Source organism: Bos indicus x Bos taurus, chromosome 20 (assembly GCF_003369695.1).
Source record: "Bos indicus x Bos taurus breed Angus x Brahman F1 hybrid chromosome 20, Bos_hybrid_MaternalHap_v2.0, whole genome shotgun sequence".
Lineage (NCBI taxonomy): Eukaryota > Metazoa > Chordata > Mammalia > Artiodactyla > Bovidae > Bos > Bos indicus x Bos taurus.
In genome coordinates this window covers 51,064,794-51,085,431 of record NC_040095.1, presented here as the reverse complement: position 1 = coordinate 51,085,431, position 20,638 = coordinate 51,064,794, and the positions used below count along the sequence as shown (strand labels likewise).

General features: G+C 37.3%; 1 protein-coding gene across 4 annotated transcripts in view; it reads right to left on the bottom strand.

Annotated features, from left to right (window-relative positions):
- Positions 1–20,638, bottom strand: part of CDH12 (cadherin 12) — a 1,186,459-nt gene that overhangs the window by 221,773 nt on the left and 944,048 nt on the right. For all 4 annotated transcript variants that reach the window (XM_027520215.1, XM_027520212.1, XM_027520211.1 and 1 more), the window contains one exon: positions 14,823–15,117. In XM_027520215.1, coding sequence (XP_027376016.1) covers positions 14,823–15,117 — 295 coding nt within the window. The remainder of the gene's footprint in view (positions 1–14,822; positions 15,118–20,638) is intronic.

Genomic DNA, 20,638 nt, shown 5'->3' with positions numbered 1-20,638 from the left:
AAAGAAAAAGCTGCTGAAGGAAAAAATAAATTACTAGCATTTTATTAAAATTCTTATACAATGTAGTTTTTCTTTCCTTTTTATTTATTTCTTTACAAATGGTATATATTTCAATCCTTATATTTACTGGCAAAAACATTTACAAAAAGGAAACACTGTTCTAAACATTACCCCACATGTTATCAAATTTGAATCCAGATCTGCAGTACTCCAGGGTCTGTTTTGTTTTCCCTCTAATATTCTGACTTTCTAGAATCATGACCTTTCTTGCTAGTGTTCTGCAAACACTCTTTCAACTTTGCTGTTGTCAGTCATACTGGTCCTTTTTAAGATACTTTTCACCAGCATTCTTAAGAAATAAATATATGGACCCAAAAATAATCTTTACATGTTTTCCTTTTTCTGCTATTAACAAAACAATAGTCTTTTTATTTCAGAAAGACACACAAAACTATTTAATTCTGAAAGCTCTCCCTGGTTGAGAAACAGTAGACCTGCTTCTGTTACTGGGAATTAACATACGAAGATAGTGTTCTTAGTAACTGCATAAGGAGTTTTATTACTTTTCAAGAAGCATATAAATTATAGCTTAAAAAGCAGAATAGAAATTCTATATATTATTTTTAAACAAATTTTTGTACAAAGCTAAGACTTTGTACAAAACTAAAAAAATTATTGTTTTATAATCCCATTGATATTTATGATGTTTGGAACTCTTTGTTAGTTTAAATATATAACATTTTTTTGAAGTAATAAAGGATAAAGAATATAGGCAGTAAAATTTACCTGACCTTATTAAATTCTAGAACATCCACTCTGGCTAATGAGAATAATGAAAGAGAACTCAGTTAAAAATGAACATATTTGATAATAGAAATATAAACATAATCATATGAGCTGCTTTTAATTGCTGCTGCTGCTGCTGCTAAGTCGCTTCAGTCGTGTCCAACTCTGTGAGACCCCATAGATGGCAGCCCACCAGGCTCCGCCGTCCCTGGGATTTTTCAGGCAAGAATACTGGAGTGGGTTGCCATTTCCTTCTCCAATGCATGAAAGTGAAAAGTGAAACTGAAGTCGCTTTTAATTGAGGCCTTAGCTAATTAGGAACTTAATATTAGTTACCAAAATATCACTTCTATGAAGATGACTTTTTTCAGAAATGGTAATGGTTATTTTTAAAAAGATTTTAAAATGGAAATTGTTTCCATTTAAAAATGGAAAATATTTTCTTATAGTGAAGTTCCTACTAAATTCTCATGATATCAATATTTTTAGAATAAATCATTTTACTGCCAAACAGCATATACTTGATTAAAGAAAGGGAAAACGTGAAGAAAAACTCATGAAACAAAAGCTCTCAGTAGTCAGGCTACCACCAATTGCTTTCTTGTCTAATTTGAATTATGTAGCAGCTAATCATAGTTTGACACTGTCTTACCATCAAAGTATTTCATGAAATTATCCCATTACAATGTTTTTCTCAGAGGCAAAATTAACATGGATGACAGTTTAATTGACATGTTTCCTTTTTTTCTAGTGCCATTGCCAATTAAACAAGTTATACAAGATTTTGATATTCACTTTTGTTCATTATTTATACAATTGTAGTCTCTGATTTGTTTTGTTTTCTTTTCTTTTTCAACTTTCAGCTTCTTAGTCAGAAATGAAAATAGTGCCAACCTTGGTAAATGCATTAACCTTATTTTCTGATGTAGTTTTCTCTAACATTTATTGGGTAGTAGTTGTTAATACGGGCCACTGTTTTCAAATTTGGCTTTGGTAATTTTCAATTTTCCTTTCACCATGCATATGTGAGGCAAAGAACTTAAGAATCCTGAGAAATCATATGGGGAAAGAATGTTTTAAGTGAATCTAGAGTTTCTCTTTTTTCAAACTTCTTAATCTCAGTTTCAATGTTTTTTAATTTAAAAATATGGTTGCATAATTGAAATAGAATTATTTTGTAGGAAAATAAAAAATATTTTATCATGAACTTTTAATACTTTAATGGGCTTCCCTGGCTCAGTGGTAAAGAATCTGCCTGCAATGCAGGAATTACAGTGTGTTCAATCCCTGGATGGGAAAGGTTCCCTGGAGGCAGAAATGGCACCCCACTCCAGTATTCTTACCTGGAAAATCCCACAGACTGAGGGGACTGGAGGACTACAGTCCAAAGGGTTGCAAAGAGTCAGAAACATGACTAGCACATTCTCTCTTAATACTTTAATAAATTCAAAACATTCCCTTCAGCACCAACTAAATGATAGTTGCTCAGCTGTGTCTGACTCTTTGTGATCCCATGGACAGTACTTCACCAGACTCCTCTGCCAATGTGATTCTCCAGGCAAGAATACTGGAGTGGGTTACCATTCTCTTTTCCAAGGGATCTTCCTTACCTAGGGATCGAACCTGGGTCTCCTGCCTTGCAGGCAGATTTTTTACTAAGTGACTGAGGTTTTGGATACCAATGAAATGGGAGCATACGATTTCAAGCCACATGCAACTTGTTATTGTAAGACTTCTTCCTGCCTTTCATTTACCCTCTCATCCTGCCATTTCTTTTTCTTTCTTTTCTTTTTTTTCAGGAAGTTTTTCACTCTCTGTCTTCATGCATCTGTTCAAAATGTTGGCTTTACCTTAACCTTCTCTCTGATACTGAATCCAACATCATGGTTCAACAAACTTTTCCTGTAAAGGATTAGGCTGCATACAGTGCAGGCTTTGCAGGCCATTTGGTCTCTGCAGCCAACAATTCCACTGTAGTGTGAACACAGACACGGATAACACACAAATAGACAGATGCGATTGCATCCCAATGAGAACAGGTGATGTGCCAGACTCAGCCCTCAGGGTGTAGTTCGCTGTTCCTACACTAGATCTTTGGAATAAAAGCTTTCTGAAGGTATGGGTTTTGTCTGTTTACCTCACTGTTCTAATCACAATTCCTAAGTGTCTTGTATATAATAGGTTTCCTAGAAATATTTGAATCCGTTAAATATCACAAAGCAGAAAACTTTTAGCAAAATACAATATTATGATTTGGAAAACACTTGGATTCTGTGCAAATCAAAGCTTTTCCAAGTAATTATGTGGCTTGATGATGAATTGCTCTGTCTGGAATAATAGAGCAGTTTCACATTTTCAATTGAATCAGTGTCACTCTTGATTTTACTGTGAATTTGGTCAAAATAAACAGATTTTCTGGGCTAATTCCTGAAGAGACTTTTATATAGTGATGTGCTCTTTACTGTGTTTGAATTGCATGCTGTTGTCACACTGAGTTATTTCCAGATGTAGATTTCCAGTCTTTTATCATGTTTGGGTTAGTGATCTGATTAACTCAGTAGTCTTGCCATTCTGCCTGTCTTTTTAGTCTGTTCTTTTGATGGCATATTTTCACCTCATTCAATGGGTATAATCTATCAGTGTTCAGTTGCTTGAAGTTATTTTCCTTAATACCAAACTTTTTATTCATCTTCATACCTCAACACTTTGCACAATGGTAAGCAGAAACAAAAATTATTTCAGAAAATGGAGCTAACATCTATGTGGAATACCCAAGCAATTGAACCCCAGAGAACTCTGTTGCCAACAGGGTTTTATATTGGTGTAACTGCTCTCTCCGGAGAAAGAAATGGCACCCCACTCCAGTACTCTTGCCTAGAAAATCCCATGGATGGAGGAGCCTGGTGGGCTGCAGTCCATGGGGTCGCTAAGAGTCAGGCACGACTGAGCGACTTCACTTTCACTTTTAATTTTCATGCATTGGAGAAGGAAATGGCAACCCACTCTAGTGTTCTTGCCTGGAGAATCCCAGGGATGGGGCAGCCTGGTGGGCTGCTGTCTATGGGGTCACACAGAGTCGGACATGACTGAAGCGAATTAGCAGCAGCAGCAGCAACTGCTCTTTCATGATCACTTATCATAAAGCAAAAGACAGTTGGGCCAGGTAGCCTCTTCCCTGCCTTTGTGTACAAAAAAAAAGTAGAACTGAGCAAATAAGAAGAGAAAAAACACAAACCAAAAAACCAATATCACAGCTGGAAGGCAACTTTAAAGAAAAATGATGTTCATCGCTATCCTGCCAGAAGCTGGCAAAGTAGTTTTTATAAAACATATTTTATGTTTACAACCACTTGGAGGCTGGGAAAAGAGTAATACTTCGAAAATATGTTTAATGTTTTGAACCACTCAGTGGCCAAGAAGCAGCTTCTGCTAACATGTATTTAATGCTTAGAGTCATTTGGTGGTTAGGGGGGAAAAAAAGTACTTCTTGTTAATTTTTAACATTTACGGCTGATCAGTGGCTGCTAAAGCAGCGATCAATTCAGGACTGTTTATTTTTCAGGCCACACTGTGCTGCTACTAAAACAATTCACATGCTTCTTTCAAGGCCACCCAAACATTGTCCGTTGTGTTACCTTTGCAACTGTACCGCTAATTAAAAAAAAAAAGAAATCAAACACAGGGATAAAATGCTCCAGGAACACACAGTCATAACATCAGATGTCCCTGAAAATGGTTCTGCCACGCTGTGTGCTGTAGACACTTCACCACTGATACCAGAGGGATAAACAGGCCTTGTTCAGTGTCATCAGATGTGTAAAACCCACTTAACACATTGCAAGGCAAGAGTGTCATCTGATAATTGGTGTTTCTTACAAATCAACAGCTTGTCTCCACACATTAACAGAAAAGAGCACTCTACACCAGAGTAAATGTAAATTGGGATAGAGAGTCTATTGGGTTCTTATATAGACTTCGCACAGTTTGAACAAAAGACAATAGTAAATATTGAGCTTGTGTGTCACAGGGAGGGACTACATAGCAGAAGGGGGTAAGATCACTAGCTGAGACCTCTACAAGTTAGGCATTCCCCTGCTAGTTTTCTAAGAATGATCATCACATTATTAACAGAATCTTCCCCCATTTATTGACTGCATTTTTTTTACCCAGGCATTGGAATCAGTGCTAAACATACATTTTCTCCTTTACTGCTTGCAGTACACCTCTGGGAATAGGGTATTTTTATTCTTCATTTGTAGGAAAGGACATCAAATCAAAATGAGGACAAATAACCTATGCAATCCTCACAACGGGGAAATGGTAGACAGGGATGTGGACACTTAACAAGTTCACTGCCCACCTATTGTGTGGCTAGAATACACTAGAGCAGAGTTCTGTCCTGACTATGACTAGAAAAGATCTATTCCAATATGGAAAATAATGTTTTAAAAAATCAGCATATTTCAGCTTCTGATCTTATTAGCTATTTCCTAGGTCAGCTTTTGGAGAAGGCAACAGCACCCCACTCCAGTACTCTTGCCTGGAAAATCCCATAGACGGAGGAGCCTGGTAGGCTGCAGGCCATGGGGTCGCTAAGAGTCAGACACGACTAAACAACTTCACTTTCACTTTCATGCATTGGAGAAGAAAATGGCAACCCACTCCAGTGTTCTTGCCTGGAGAATCCCAGGGAAAGAGGAGCCTGGTGGGCTGCCGTCTATGGGGCTGCACAGAGTCAGACACAACGGAAGCGACTTAGCAGCAGCAGCAGCAGGTCAGCTTTGGCCTCTCATATCATAACTCTTGGTGGCTCAGAAAATAAACAATCTGCCTGCAATGTAGATCGAACCCAAGGTTTGATCCCTGGGTCAGGAAGATCCCCTGGAGAAGGGAATGGCAACCCACTCCAATATTTTTGCCTGGAGAATCCTAGGGTCACAAAGAGTCGGACATGGCTGAGTGACTTTCACTCACTCATAACAAATTATGAATTAAATGCAAAACAAATGAAGGGTCCCTGATTTAGATGTTGTTAACACATTTGGATATACAACTTAGAGGTAAGCAGCTCTTATAAGCACCCTAAATCCCTTTAAGAATCAGAAAAAGCCATTTCCTCTACTCATCTTCTAGAATAATTCAGTCCTAAAGCCTTTTGTGTTGGCAGAGATATGCAGTTGGGGAGGGGATACAGCAACCAGATCAAGGTACCTGAGCCAGATCTGAGTGAAGGAGCTGTCCATAAAGAAGGGCTAGCAAGGGGTATCAGGGATCGATTAGCATGAGTAAGGCATCCATGTGTGGGAAATATGGCCTGTGTGGGGCTTCAGAGCCCTAATGAGGTGAACAAAACCTCCACCCACAGTGGAAGAGACAAGATGATAGAAAGAATGAAGATCTTCGAAGCTGGAGTCACAGAGCACTTGCAAGGTGTCTTCAGGGATCATGACAATTAGAGACTGGGCTGATCAAACAAGAAAATGTATTAAGGATAGAACAGCCAGATTTCTCACTCTTCTAAAAGAGAGTTATAAAATATAAAAGGATTAAAAACAAACAAACCTGGAATAAATGGTGGCATTAGACTGGAGTTGAAGGTACTAGATCATAATCATGGTTTTCAACATCTGTACAGTGATGGAGAAATAAATGTTTTGTAGCTCAGCTGGTAAAGAATCTGCCTGTGATGCAGAAGACCCCAGTTAGACTCTGGGTTGTGAAAATTCCCTGGAGGGGAGCATGGCAACCTACTCCAGTATTCTTGCCTAGATAATTCCTGTGGACAGAGGAGCTTGACAGGCTACAGTCCATGGCGTCACAAAGAGTCGGACCTGACTGAGTGACTAAGCACAGCACAACATGTACATGTGCATAGATTTACTGTTTAGCTGTGCCCACTGAAAGCAACTGGGAATTATAATATTCTAATAAGAAAGAGCACATAGAAACCAGATTTTTGCTTCTAAATATTATTCTCCATAAGGGTGAGAATAGAACTTCTTGAAAAAATAGCTTTCTTCTTGACTAAGGCAGGAAACATGCAAAACAAGTCCCAAACATATTTTTGAGCCAGAAGGTAAGGAAGTATTCAACTAATTAAGGATGATATTAAAAGCACATAGAATTTAGCTTAGTGAAGATTTCATTGACCACATCTAAAAAATTTCAATGTTAAATAGATACCAATAGATTAGAATCAATTTAATAAAATTAGGAATCTTGAGACCACAGAGATATAAATTTCTAGATGGATACTTTGAAAATATGATGATGACTAGGTTATTTGTCCAGTTTTAAAATTCCTCTTAACAAAATATGTAATAATTACAGGAAAGATAGAGCAATTTTACAGTGGAATCAGCATCTAATATAGACAACCTCTATATACAGCTCAGTTACATCTTCCTTCAATATTCACATCTTTATCTAATCCCATTTCCTTGAGTGTAGAATGGGCTTATCAAATTGATTCTTAAAAAGTACATAGAATATGGCAGAAATAATAGGAGATCAGCCCTCCCATGTGACACAGCAGTAAAGATTCCACCTGCAATGTAGGAGATGCAAGAGACACAGGTTCAGTCCCTGGGTTGGGAAGAGCCCCTGGAGAAGGAAATGGCAGCCCACTCCAGTATTCTTGCTTGGAAAATTCCATGGACAGAGGAGTCTGTCTGACCATAGTTCCTGGGGTCGCACAGAGTCAGAAACGACTTAGCACACACACACAGTAGGACATCAATTCCAAGATAACAGCCACATGAGGGCCTTAGTAATGCTTTCTCCTGACAGGAGAATCTTCAGAGGAGACCATATTCCTGATAACTAGCTTGACACGAAATCCACAAGAGACTTTGCAACAGAGATACTCAGCCAAATCCACGCCCCAGACAAGAGATAATACATGTTTGTAGTTTTATAGTTTTGAGTCTCTAAACCATTGGGTAATTTGTTACACAGTAGTGCTGCTGCTGCTGCTAAGTCGCTTCAGTCGTGTCTGACTCTGTGTGACCCCATAGACGGCAGCCCACCAGGCTCCCCCGTCCCTGGGATTCTCCAGGCAAGAACACTGAAGTGGGTTGCCATTTCCTTCTCCAATGCATGAAAGTAAAAGTGAAAGTGAAGTCGCTCAGTCGTGTCCAACTCTTAGCGACCCCATGGACTGCAGCCTACCAGGCTCCTCCATCCATGGGATTTCCCAGGCAAGAGTACTGGAGTGGGGTGCCATTGTAGTAGATAATACCAATTTCATTCCTGGCAGTGAGGTGCTGCCATAACAAATACTTAAAATGTGGAAATGCTTGTGTAGTCAGGCAGTGGGCTTTGAGGAGAATGTGTCAGTACAAAGTGCCTTGAACACATGGTTTATTGAATCATCATTCCCTTGCAAGGTAAGTGAGGAAGCTGTAAATGAGGGCTCGCAAGAAAGTAAGAACTTTTTACTGGGAACTAGAGGAAGAAGGATCATTGTTATGCAGTGGCAGAAATTTAGCAAAACTGTTGCTTGCATTTATTTGGACAATAGAAAATACATTTAGTGACTTTTAAACAAAAACCTATCCAGGTCTTGCTGCTTTTGAATGTTCTTGGTCTTTCCACATGGCAAATGACACTAAAAGTAAGAGGTGACTTCCATGCAAAGCTTAAATCCAGGACATTGACCTGGAGCATTTTACTATATAAGACATTATGGAGACAATTGATGAAGCTTTAATAGAGTCTAAAGATTAGATTGTAATAATACATTAAAGTTAATTTCCTTATTTTGGTAAATGTATTTTTGTTGTGTAAGGAGAATGTGTTTATTTGTAGAAAACAGGCAAAATTCTTTCTCCAGTTTCCTAACAATGACTATGCTTATGGGGCACAGATGAAATCAGTGACAGTTTCCCTGTTCATTCTATCCCACTTGAGCTTCTCTATGTGCTCATGGCTGGCACATATGATAAAATGTTGCTTTATCATTTTATGTTTGTCTGTTTGTGACACTTCTGTGAAAGCAAGGAAGTATGGAGATTTATGCTTTGAAATAATAATAATGGTGTAATAAATTATGTAAATAAATAATGGTATAATAAAACATTACATTTTAACTATAGTCAGAGTCTTCACTATTTCTTTCTTGGAGCTGGACTATTAAGTATGACCATGTAGAAAATATTCTCTGATTAAAAACCTACCAACCGAGGCTTAAGCAGTACATGAACCGTGAATTTCCAAATGTTCAACCTGGATTTAGAAAAGGCAGAGGAACAAGAAATTAAACTGCCAATAGCTGTTAGATCAGAGACAAAGCAAGAGACTTCCAGAAAAACATCTACTTCTGTTTTATTGACTACACCAAACCCTTTGTGTGAATCACAACAAACTGTGGAAAACTCAAGAGATGGGAATACCTGACCACTGTACTTGCCTCTTGAGAAATCTGTATGCAGGTCAAGAAGCAACAATTAGAACTAGACATGAAACAATGAACTGGTTCCAAATTGGGAAAGGAGTACATCAAGGCTGTATGTTGTCACCCTGCTTATTTAACTTAGACGCAGAGAACGTCATGCGAAATGCAGGGCTAGATGAAGCACAAGCTGGAATCAAAATTTCCAGGACAAATATTAATAACCTCAGATATACAGATGATACAACCCTTGGGAGAAAGAGAGAGGAACTAAAGAGTCTCCTGATTAAAGTGAAAGAGGAGAGTGAAAAAGCTGGCTTAAAACTCAACATTCAGAAAACTAAGATCATGACATCTGGTCCCATCACTTCATGGTAAATATATGGGAAAACAATGGAAACAGTGACAGACTTTATTTTGGGGGGGCTCCAAAATCACTGTAGATGGTGACTGCAGCCATGAAATTAAAAGATGTTTGCTCCTTGGAAGAAAAGCAATGACCAACCAAGACAGCATATTAAAATGCAGAGATGTTACTTTGCCAACAAAGGTCCATCTAGTCAAATCTATGGTTTTTCAAGTAGTCATGTATGGATGTGAGAGTTGGACCAGAAAGAAGGCTGAACACTGAAGAACTGATTCTTTTGAACTGTGGTGTGGGAGAAGACTCCTGAGAGTCCCTTGGATTGCAAGGAGATCAAACCAGTCAATTTTAAAGAAAATCAGTCCTGAATATTCATTAGAAGGACTGATGCTAATGTTGAAACTTCAAAACTTTGGTCACCTGATGCAAAGTATTGACTTACTGAAAAGCCCCTGATGCTGGGAAAAATTGAAGGAAGGAGGAGAAGGGGAAGACAGAAGATGAGATGGTTGGATGGCATCACCAACTCAATAGACATGAGTTTGAGCAAGCTCTGGGAGTTGATGATGGACAGGTTAGCCTGGCTTGCTGCAGTCCATGGGGTTGCAAAAAGTCGGACAGGACTGAGCAACTGAACTGACTGAACTGAATAACCTACCAAAACTCCACCAACATTTTCATCCTGGAATTTATCCCCAAACCTCATGTGAAACAGAATGCAACTCATTAAAAAAAAAAAATCCAAGAGGGTGCATGTTATTTATTTTTTTGAAGCCAACAGTGTAATTCCTTGTGATGTATACTACTTTACTTAATTCTTTCTAAACATTTTTTAAACTCAGTGAATAAGAGATACTTAGTCCTCTGATTTTTTTTTCTGATGCATGGAACACATCCTCTAATTATAAAATAATATAGTAATATAATATTAATACCAAAGTCTTTACAAGCACAGCTGAGATTAAAAACTAATTTAAAGCTTCCAAAGAAATTTTAGAAACCACTAACCATAGAAAAAGGATATAATTGATTGCACTAACTTTGTTATAAAGAACCCAGGAGTCATTCCTATTTTCTGATCCATAAGAGTTTTCATAGAAAAATAAAGATGAAATAGTAAATGATACTGCATGTAATTATCATAATGGTTAAGGAAAACAGGAAATGCAAACCTCCGTTAGTTCACTTGGCCCCTAACTATTGCTCAGAAAATGGCAGGTCTTACTTCATCAATTGTGATTTACAATTAAGATCTATAACATGTGCCATAGGGACCTGGTTACGAATATCCCAGTCAGTGGCTTAAAAATGGCTGAGCTCAGGCTGAAGAAGAAAATACAGGTATAAATATGGATTTAAATATCTTAAACCTGTCAGCATTCTAGGAAAAGTAACTGAAACTGCACACCTTACTAATGCAAAATCATCAGATATTAAAGAGGGCTGCTGCTGCTGCTGTTGCTAAGTCGCTTCAGTCATTTCCGACTCTGTGCGACCCCATAGACAGCAGCCCAGCAGGCTCCCCCATCCCTGGGATTCTCCAGGCAAGAACACTGGAGTGGGTTGCCATTTCCTTCTCCAATGCATGAAAGTGAAAAGTGAAAGTGAAGTCGCTCAGTCATGTCCGACTCTTAGCGACCCCATGGACTGCAGCCTACCAGGCTCCTCCATCCACGGGATTAAAGAGGGCACATTAATGTAATTCATTGTTACTCCAATGATCTTACAGAATTAAGAGCACATTCATAACATCCAGAGTTGTCTCCAAGGAAAAACTTTGAGTTGGGGAATATCTGGATCATAAAGTAATTTCCTTAGGTCAGAGTAAAGGCAATTTATCTGTGAATATTACTTCCATAGCATATTAGATATAGCACAAGTTAGTGACAAAGTGACCTTTCTCTTAAACAGTTAATAGATTCACTATAATTTTCTTCAACTTTGGGGAACTAAATATGTTCCATAGTTTTAGAAGTCTTAAATACCAATTTCCCTCAAAAATTTCTACCATCCTGCTCACCACTATCCTCCCTTTGTAGAGTTATGAGTTTTATAATTTTCACATTTGTTAATTTTGATTCCAGGTTTAATCATTCATCATATTTTCAGATGTAAAATCCATTATTGCTAAATTGGCATTTTCCTAATAGATTTTTTTTCTTGACCTTTTATATCACAACTAAGCTATCTTTTTGTTGTCCAATCTTTCAGTCGTTTTCTACTCTTTGTGACTCTTGGAGCCCTCCAGGTTCCTCTGTCCATGGGATTTTCCAGGCAAGAATACTAGAGTGGATCACCATGCCCTCCTCCAGGGGATCTGCCCAACCCAGGGATCAAACCCATGTCTCCTATATTGGCAGGTGAGTTCTTTACCTCTGAGCCACTAGGGAAGCCAAAATGAATGTTAACTTAACTTGAATATTTTTTTACTATCTGTTGAGAAAAATAAAAAATTATATTGAGAGATAGAAGAGTAAGCCAAAGTTCCCTGATTAAAGAAATTTGAAATCTGCTTGCTCCTATGTATGGAAGTGGAACAGATTAGGCTGAATGGAGAAGGAATGATATTACCTCTCATTGATACAATTTATTTAGATATGTATTTTCTAAATTGGCTGTGACTTTTAGTAAAAATGAAATAGGAGCATTCTTGATTGTTGGGGAAAGGTAGTTGTTTCCCAGAGAACACCTCAAGCGTGGATATGCAAAGCCAACTATGAGATTTTCCACAATAGCAACATTGTCCAATACACCATAGTCAGTTCTATCTGGTTTTGGCTGTATATTATTTTAATAGTCCAGGGGAAATGACACAGAGCCAGGGATTTCCTAAAAGGGATGTAGCAAAAGAAAACAGAGAGAGAAAAAAAAAATGGGCCAATTAGAGCAGTAAGCCATTTCCGGATGCTAAGGAGGGTATGCTTGGGAATGGAGTTCAGGTGCTCTAGGGAGATAACTGTGATGTTAGGATGCAGCTGTTTTTTTTGGTCAAGTTAAAGCTGAAACAACTCTCACAAAACTAACCAGGTCTTCTCTTAATAGGTGTATTTTGGTTATATGTATATGTAGGTTTCTGGGAGATGGCAAAAGTAGTGCCTGATAGTTTTTCAATTTCTAATATTTAATATGTAAATGGTGTTTACACTTGTTAGTATTTATCTGAAAATGGCATATTATGTAAACACAATCCAAGAATACCTGGGTGAACTCATAGCATATGATACAGTTTCATATTAAAAAAAATACTCCTCTGTTATTAAAAAAAAAACTATATTTTAAAAGGAGGGTGCATTGAAAATAAGTTTAGGTATTTATAGAAGTCTCTTGAATAGCCAGTGAAAAATTTTGGCTATTATGTTATATGGCAAAGCATTTTAAAGAACCTGTTCTTCCATGGATCTTTCTGATAACTCATGGTGGCACAGCAAACTCTGTCTCACCCCAGACCTGGACCACTCCAAGCCTGGGCCACTCAGTTCTCCTACTCACCTACCCTTCGCTTGAATTTCCAGATTTATTTCTCTCTTCAGGCACTAGCTGAAAATTCTTTATATAAAGAATTTTTATAAATCTTTATATAAAGGTTCAGCTCTTCAGCCCTATTCTTTCTCCTAATTGGCATAACAAAAGACCTAACGGATTATTTAATAAGACAGAATTTTCTAATATTGCAGAGGGATGTGTCTGTTTGCTTTAAGGATGCTGTTTCAGTACTAAAGAGTAACTAACGGTCATGAAATCATGTAAATACTTCCAGTTTACATGAAGTAAGCACCAGGTTAAAGTACGTATGTACTGGATTTCATTGTCTTCTTAAAAGTCATACTTTGTCTCAAAGTACTATCTTCATTTTTGTCCCCCCACCCTTCATTTTTCTACTTGTACTTATCTTCAAAGTGCAAGTTTATAAACAGCTGTCCATATTTTCAGGCACTATTTTCTAATAAGACATTTCCCAAACTGTATTTTTAAATCTCTAGGAATCATAGCATAGCATAAAAGAAGCATTTCAAAAAAAAAGTAGCCTTGAGTATGCACACAAAAGTTTAAAATCAAAGTGAACTCCTCTGAGCTGATTTCTTAGGTCAAGGAGAGAAAATGGTCTTTGAATGCCTGATAAGGTCACAGACACAATTTCCAGTGCATTTATGGTAAATCCATGTGACAACTCCTACAGCCACTAACCTGCGTCTGCCCTCAGGGTACCCTGTACAATCTTCTTTGCATGTCTGGGATGGTTGAGGGGGCAGCAGGAGCCCTCTGAGAAATGTAAGACTTAGGAAATATTAGCAGTGGCTCACATAGAGCATTTCCAGTTGAAACCAGAAGTGATGAGGAACTTTATCTTACAAATGTGCTAGAAACCAGAAGTTACTATGAAATAAATTCACGGACTGGTTGTGGTGACTTTGCAATAAAAGTTGTAATTAAAAATTGTCATTAACGCTGGAATCCTTAACTCATTGGCCCTAAAATACATATTATAGGACTTTGTGAATTTTGGTTGTTGTTGTTCAATTGCTAAGTCATGTCTCATGAACTGGAACACACCAGGCTTCCCTGTCCTTCAGTATCTCCCGAGTTTCCTCAAACTGTGCTCAAATAGTGTCTATTGAATCAGCGATGCCATCCTTTGGGAATTTAGGTAGTAAAATTTATATTATATTTAAATTGTTAAGAATTATGATGATACTATAGCCTAACTGTAAATTTATTCTAGTAATGGCTGTATAATGATACTTGCCTCTGGGTTTGATGGAATAACTGCTATGGGTTATTATAGACACAATACCTGTTATTCAAAGTCTCTCTGGATAGCTCCAAAGCATGAAACACATCCCTTTATGAACTCCTTCCAGATGAAATACATGTTTTGGACAATTTATTTTGGGCCAAGAATTACTATTTGGTATTTGGTGTTACCTCCAGAACTGTGTAGGAGTCTGAATTTGTAATGGCAATCACTTTCAGTACAAAGTGAGTTATGTCCTTAAAATAAAATGGCATTCTATGAATTCAGGGAAATATAAAGACTGTAAAATAGTGAAGAAATGTTATATGTTCTAGATATTTATGTATCTATTCAAGCATTTAGAATGGAGCAAGACAAGAAAAAAGTAGAAAAAAATGTTGAAAAAGTAAATGAAATTAGTTGTATCCTACATAGTGCAAGAATAATCTCCTGGGTTACAAGTAAGATATTTCCATCAACCTGCAGAAAAATACATGTTGAAAAGGCCTCATCGTAGCATCTGACAGAATTTTTATTTGCTTACTCACCCACAGGAGACATTTCTGGAACACTAGCAATGTAAGGTCCATCCAAAAACTTCGGCTCATTATCATTAATATCCTGCACTTTGATGATGAATTCTGATTCAGGCTCCAGGGGCTTCCTGGTTTCTATGTCCACAGCCTGAGCACGAAGGGTGTAGAAAGGTTTTTCCTCTCTATCCAGGCTCCTTATGGCATGAATGTCCCCTGTAGTTTCATCAATGGTAAAAACGGTGCCAGCGCCATCTCCCGAGAGGGTGTATTTTACAGTGCCCTCTCCTTTATCTAAGTCAGAATGGAGCTTTAGGGAGAGAGAGACAGAGAGAAACACAATTAAAGGGATGGTCACATGTTAAAAAGTCATACTTGCAGTATAATTTTTTATTAGAAAAGTTAAACCAAAATCTTACGGCTCTTTTTTCCCTTTTATTTCACTAATGTTTTTTTTACAAATATTTTTAACACAAAAATGTGAAAAATGTATGGGGAGCGCCTACATATACTATATATCTCAGAGATTCCAGTTTCCCTTTCAGTCTTACTATACAGGACTTTTGATTTATCACATAGGTAGATCACACATCTATCCTTTCATTAACTCTCCTGTCAATCTATCTTATTTCTCCACGCATTACAGAGATCAGAAGTATAGCCTCAAATCCATCAACATGTATAAATATAATGATTTTGAACATTTACTTCTTTCACATACTTTGGGGGATGAAATTTCATAAAATGAAATGCACAACTCTTAAGCATACTTATTGCTTCATTTTAAATGACTGTTGTATTAAAATAAATTAGCTGATATATATTAAATCAGTCCATAGTGTCACAAAGAATCGGGCATGACTGAGCATACACATGCATGCACACATTTTAACCAAAAACCTTCCAAATACCCTGAAGATAGAAGTCGATAATGTGCATCCAGTGAGAGAGATAGTAAAAACAAAACAAAACTCAGAAAACACTATCTTTTCATTTGAAAGGAGAGGACAGTTTTGGCGTACCAGGTCGATTTTAGATATGAATGATGGAGTATCTCATTTTAACAGACTGACTCTCAGTGAGTTATTCAATCTTACTCAGCCAGATGATGGGTAGAATAACTGGTTATTCCTTCTGATTCACAAATATTTAGCTATAATCTGTACTATATATTTGAAGTTTCGAATTTATGCTAATTTCTTTTGAAATTCAGCACATGTCTAATTGACTGTAATACAATATGGAATGAGAAACATAGAAATATAATAGAGGAGAAGACCATTAAGAAGAGAAGTTATTATTGTGTTTATTGTGTATTATTGTATTGTGAATCAGTGTTTTTCAAACTGGAGTCCAAGATTTAACATAAGATGACCCTGATGCTGGGAAAGATTGAAGGCAAAAGGAGAAGAGGGCAGCAGAAGATGAGATGGTGACTGACTCAATGGACACGAACTTGAGCAAACTCCAGGAAATAGTGGAGTATAGGGAAGCCTGGTGTGCAGCAGTCCATGGGGGCCACAAAAAGTCAGACACAACTGAAGCAGCTGGGCATGTATGCAAATTATATAAATGTTTCATTATACACAATCTCTAAGAACATGTATAAGTGAAAGTCACTCAATTGTGTTCGACTGTTTGACACTCCATGGACTATACAGTCCATGGAATTCTCCAGGCCAGAATACTGGAGTGGGTAGCCTTTCCTTTCTCCTGGGGATCTTCCCATACCAGGGATCAAACCCAGGTCTCCCTCATTGAAGGCGGATTCTTCACCAGCTGAACCACAAGAGAACTGCCAAGAATATGTATACTCATATATATAATGTGAATAATATACATTCATATTCTAGTTAAATTTAAAAGGATGCCTATTTTTATAAATAATATTAATTTTCATCCAGATACTGATCTGAAATGTTTTAAAATATGTTTTATCTGATTTCAATGTTCAAATTTTTGGATTTAAAAGCTCATTCCAGTCAACAGAGTAACCAAAGAAAATATGTTGAACTTCTAGTGAAACTGAAACCATTTGCGCCATATTTGAGAAGGCAATGGCAACCCACTCCAGTACTCTTGCCTGGGAAATCCCATGGACGGAGAAGCCTTGTAGGCTACAGTCTATGGGGTCGAGAAGAGTCAGACACGACTGAGCGACTTCACTTTCACGCACTGGAGGAGGAAATGGCAACCCACTCCAGTACTCTTGCCTGGAGAATCCCAGGGACGAGCAGCTTGGTGGGCTGCCATCTGTGGGGTCACACTGATGTGACTTAGCAGCAGCAGCAGCATGCAAGTATAACTCTCTTGCAAAATTTTGGATAAAGATGAGTTTTGTTTTTCTTAATGTTTCAACACAGCCTAAAAGTTTTGAAAATATTTTAAAGCATATAATAATCCTTTGCAAATAAGCATTGTGTGTATTCAGTTCAGTTCAGTCACTCAGTCGTGTCCGACTCTTTGCGACCCCATGAACTGCAACACACCAGGCCTCCCTGTCCATCACCATCTCCTGGAGTTCACTCAAATTCACGTCCATCGAGTCAGTGATGCCATCCAGCCATCTCATCCTCTGTCGTCCCCTTCTTCTCCTGCCCCCAATCCCTCCCAGCATCAGAGTCTTTTCCAATGAGTCAACTCTTCGCATGAGGTGGCCAAAGTACTGGAGTTTCAGCTTTAGCATCATTCCTTCCAAAGAACATCCAGGGCTGCTCTCCTTTAGAATGGACTGGTTGGATCTCCTTGCAGTCCAAGGGACTCTCAAGAGTCTTCTCCAACACCACAGTTCAAAAGCATCAATACTTCAGCACTCAGCTTTCTTCACAGTCCAACTCTCACATCCATACATGACCACTGGAAAAACCATAGCCTTGACTAGACAGACCTTTGTTGGCAAAGTAATGTCTCTGCTTTTCAATATGCTTTCTAGGTTGGTCATAACTTTTCTTCTAAGGAGTAAGCGTCTTTTAATTTCATGGCTGCAGTCACCATCTGCAGTGATTTTGGAGCTCAAAAAAATAAAGTCTGGCACTGTTTCCACTGTTTCCCCATCTATTTGCCATGAAGTGTGGGACCAGATGCCATGATCTTCGTTTTCTGAATGTAGAGCTTTAAGCCAACTTTTTCACTCTCCTCCTTCACTTTCATCAATTGTGTGTATTAGTAATATTAAAAAAAAATCACTCAACCTTATTACATCTTTGCTCTTAAACTCAACATCTTCCTTTAGATTCAGTAAAATAACATCATCCTTAATATTAATGTCATATAAAATGAACATATAAACTGTTCATTTTGTGAATTTGTATTTATTTCAAATGGCTCTGAAGTAGACTTGCATAAGCAAAGAATTTATACTGGGTGAATGCTATAACTTAAACAATGAGAAAACTATAAAGGAGCACCGCATTTTTTTTTTCCTTAAAAGTTTCTGTATATTTTACTCAAGTCTAAGGAAAATTGCTAAAAATGACAGGAAGAAGTGTTTTTTCCTCCTAATATTTTATAAACTGCTATGAAGCATAGGAAGTTTCAAGCGTAAAATCAAGCTGTAGAGAAATGTTCTTTGAACTTAGGAATTTCAAATTACAAATTTCACCCATACTATTAAAGATTTTCAACACAGTGAGCATTACTTTTGCTTTCAAATTTATCTGAAAATATGAGACAGGCAAAAGCAATGACTTTATAAACTGGATCCATTTTGCCAATGGCCCCAAAGAATATCTGCTAATTTTGTGGGAACCAAGTGAAAATTCTAAGTAGGTTTTTACAATGTGATCCAAATAGAGTTACCAAAAATATCTTCATTTAGCCAAAATCAGAACTGTTTTCTTTTCAAACTGACATAAGACCAAAAAAGCAAATGTGTTTTCAGTTCATGGATCCAAGATCCAAATTAAATTCAATTGCTGCTACTCCTTACACATCTATCTTTTCCTCCTAATTTAAGTTGGGTTCTGCAGAGATTAAAGCTTCAGAAGAAATGTATGAAAAGATGTTGAAACTTAAACTGAAAAAAAGATTGATGAAGGTAAAATTCTCTGGAGGATTAGAATGGTTATAGCAGTTTATTACATGATAATACCTTAAAGAAGATCACTTGTAGTATCTGGCATTGACAGGCAATGTTTAAAATTATTTATTCTGTATTGATTGAGGCCACTATATGCATAACTAGCTAAAAGTATAGGTATTTTTGCAACATTAGTTCTAATGTTTGGAGAAGGCAATGGCACCCCACTCCAGTGCTCTTGCCTGGAAAATCCCATGGACGAAAGAGCCCGGAAGGCTGCAGTCCATGGGGTTGCTGAGGGTCGGACATGACTTCACTTTCACTTTCATGCATTGGAGAAGGAAATGGCAACCCACTCCAGTGTTCTTGCCTGGAGAATCCCAGGGATGGGGAGCCTGGTGGGCTGCCGTCTATGGGGTCGCACAGAGTTGGACATGACTGAAGTGACTTCAAAGCAGTTCTAATGTTAAATGATGTTGGCTTGATGTTGGGTATCTTTGAATTTTTTTTTTTTTGTATTACATATAAAATAATTTGAGTAGAGAATGTTATAAGCTAACATGAAATCTCCACCATCCTCTTACCTAGAGATAACTATCACTTTATACCCTTTCCATTATATATATACATATTCTTCTATAAATATATATGAAAGTTTCTATATATATATATATTTATATATGATTTATGTGCTGCTGTACTGTGCAGTCTCTTCAGTCATGTCCAACTCTTTGTGACCCTAATGACCATAGAATGCAAGGCTCCTCTGTCCATGTAATTCTCCAAGCAAGAATACTGAAGAATGCCCTCCTCCAGGGTATCTTCCTGACCCAAAGATCGAACTCATGTGTCTTGAGTCTCTTGCATTGGCAGGCAGGTTCTTTACCACTAGTGACAACTGGGAAGCCTGTAATTTTATATGTATATATAATATCCTCTTATTATAAATACATATAAACTTGATATAAAAATGAGAAATTGGTCAACATTTTCCATTACCATAATCATTTCCAGTGTAATTTTAAATTCTTCAGAATTACTTTTTAATACCTGCATTATATTTTTTAAAAGAAGTTGAGTGATTCAGTGGCTTTTGCTCATCCTTTCATAAGTATGTGATGACAATGTGTGTGTTGTCCTGTTTAATTCCATAATAAACAGGCAAATATAAACAGAAGGGTAATTATCCAGACCAAAAATGTGATGTTTTTTATGAATCAAAAGTTTTTGAATCTTGAATGATTCCAGAACTTGATCTCCATAGATAAATTTGATTTCTTAAACATTTTAGCAATACAATTCAGGCTCAGTTTACATTATGAAGCTACTTCTTTGTCTTAATTTTATTTAGCAGGAGAGAGGATTACAGAAGAGTTCACTTATTGAGTTTCATCTTTTGGGTTGTGTAACTGTGAACAATCACAGATGCCATTTTACAGAGGAGCTTTAAGCTTCATGTATAGCAAGCTAATAACTCGACAAGGATAAAATTATTTTCCTTTATAACAATTTAAAAATAACAGCAAGAAATGTTTCTTATTCCAATTGTTTTGCTTTAAAAGCTGTTTCTGAGTAGGTGCTGACTATATTTACAGACTGAAGCGGCCAACTCCAGTAATATCATCTTTTAGTATTGACACTTAAAATAAAATTTCTGCCAGAAACAGAGTTCCATAAATGGTGTATATAGAAATATGCACTGTCCAGGCAGTTGTTTTGTGGAAGTGGTGTTGTTATTTTCTCATGTTTTCCAAGTCATCTCAGATGGAGCGTGAAAATGAGATGCCAAGAGAGGCTTAAAAAAGATACTGAG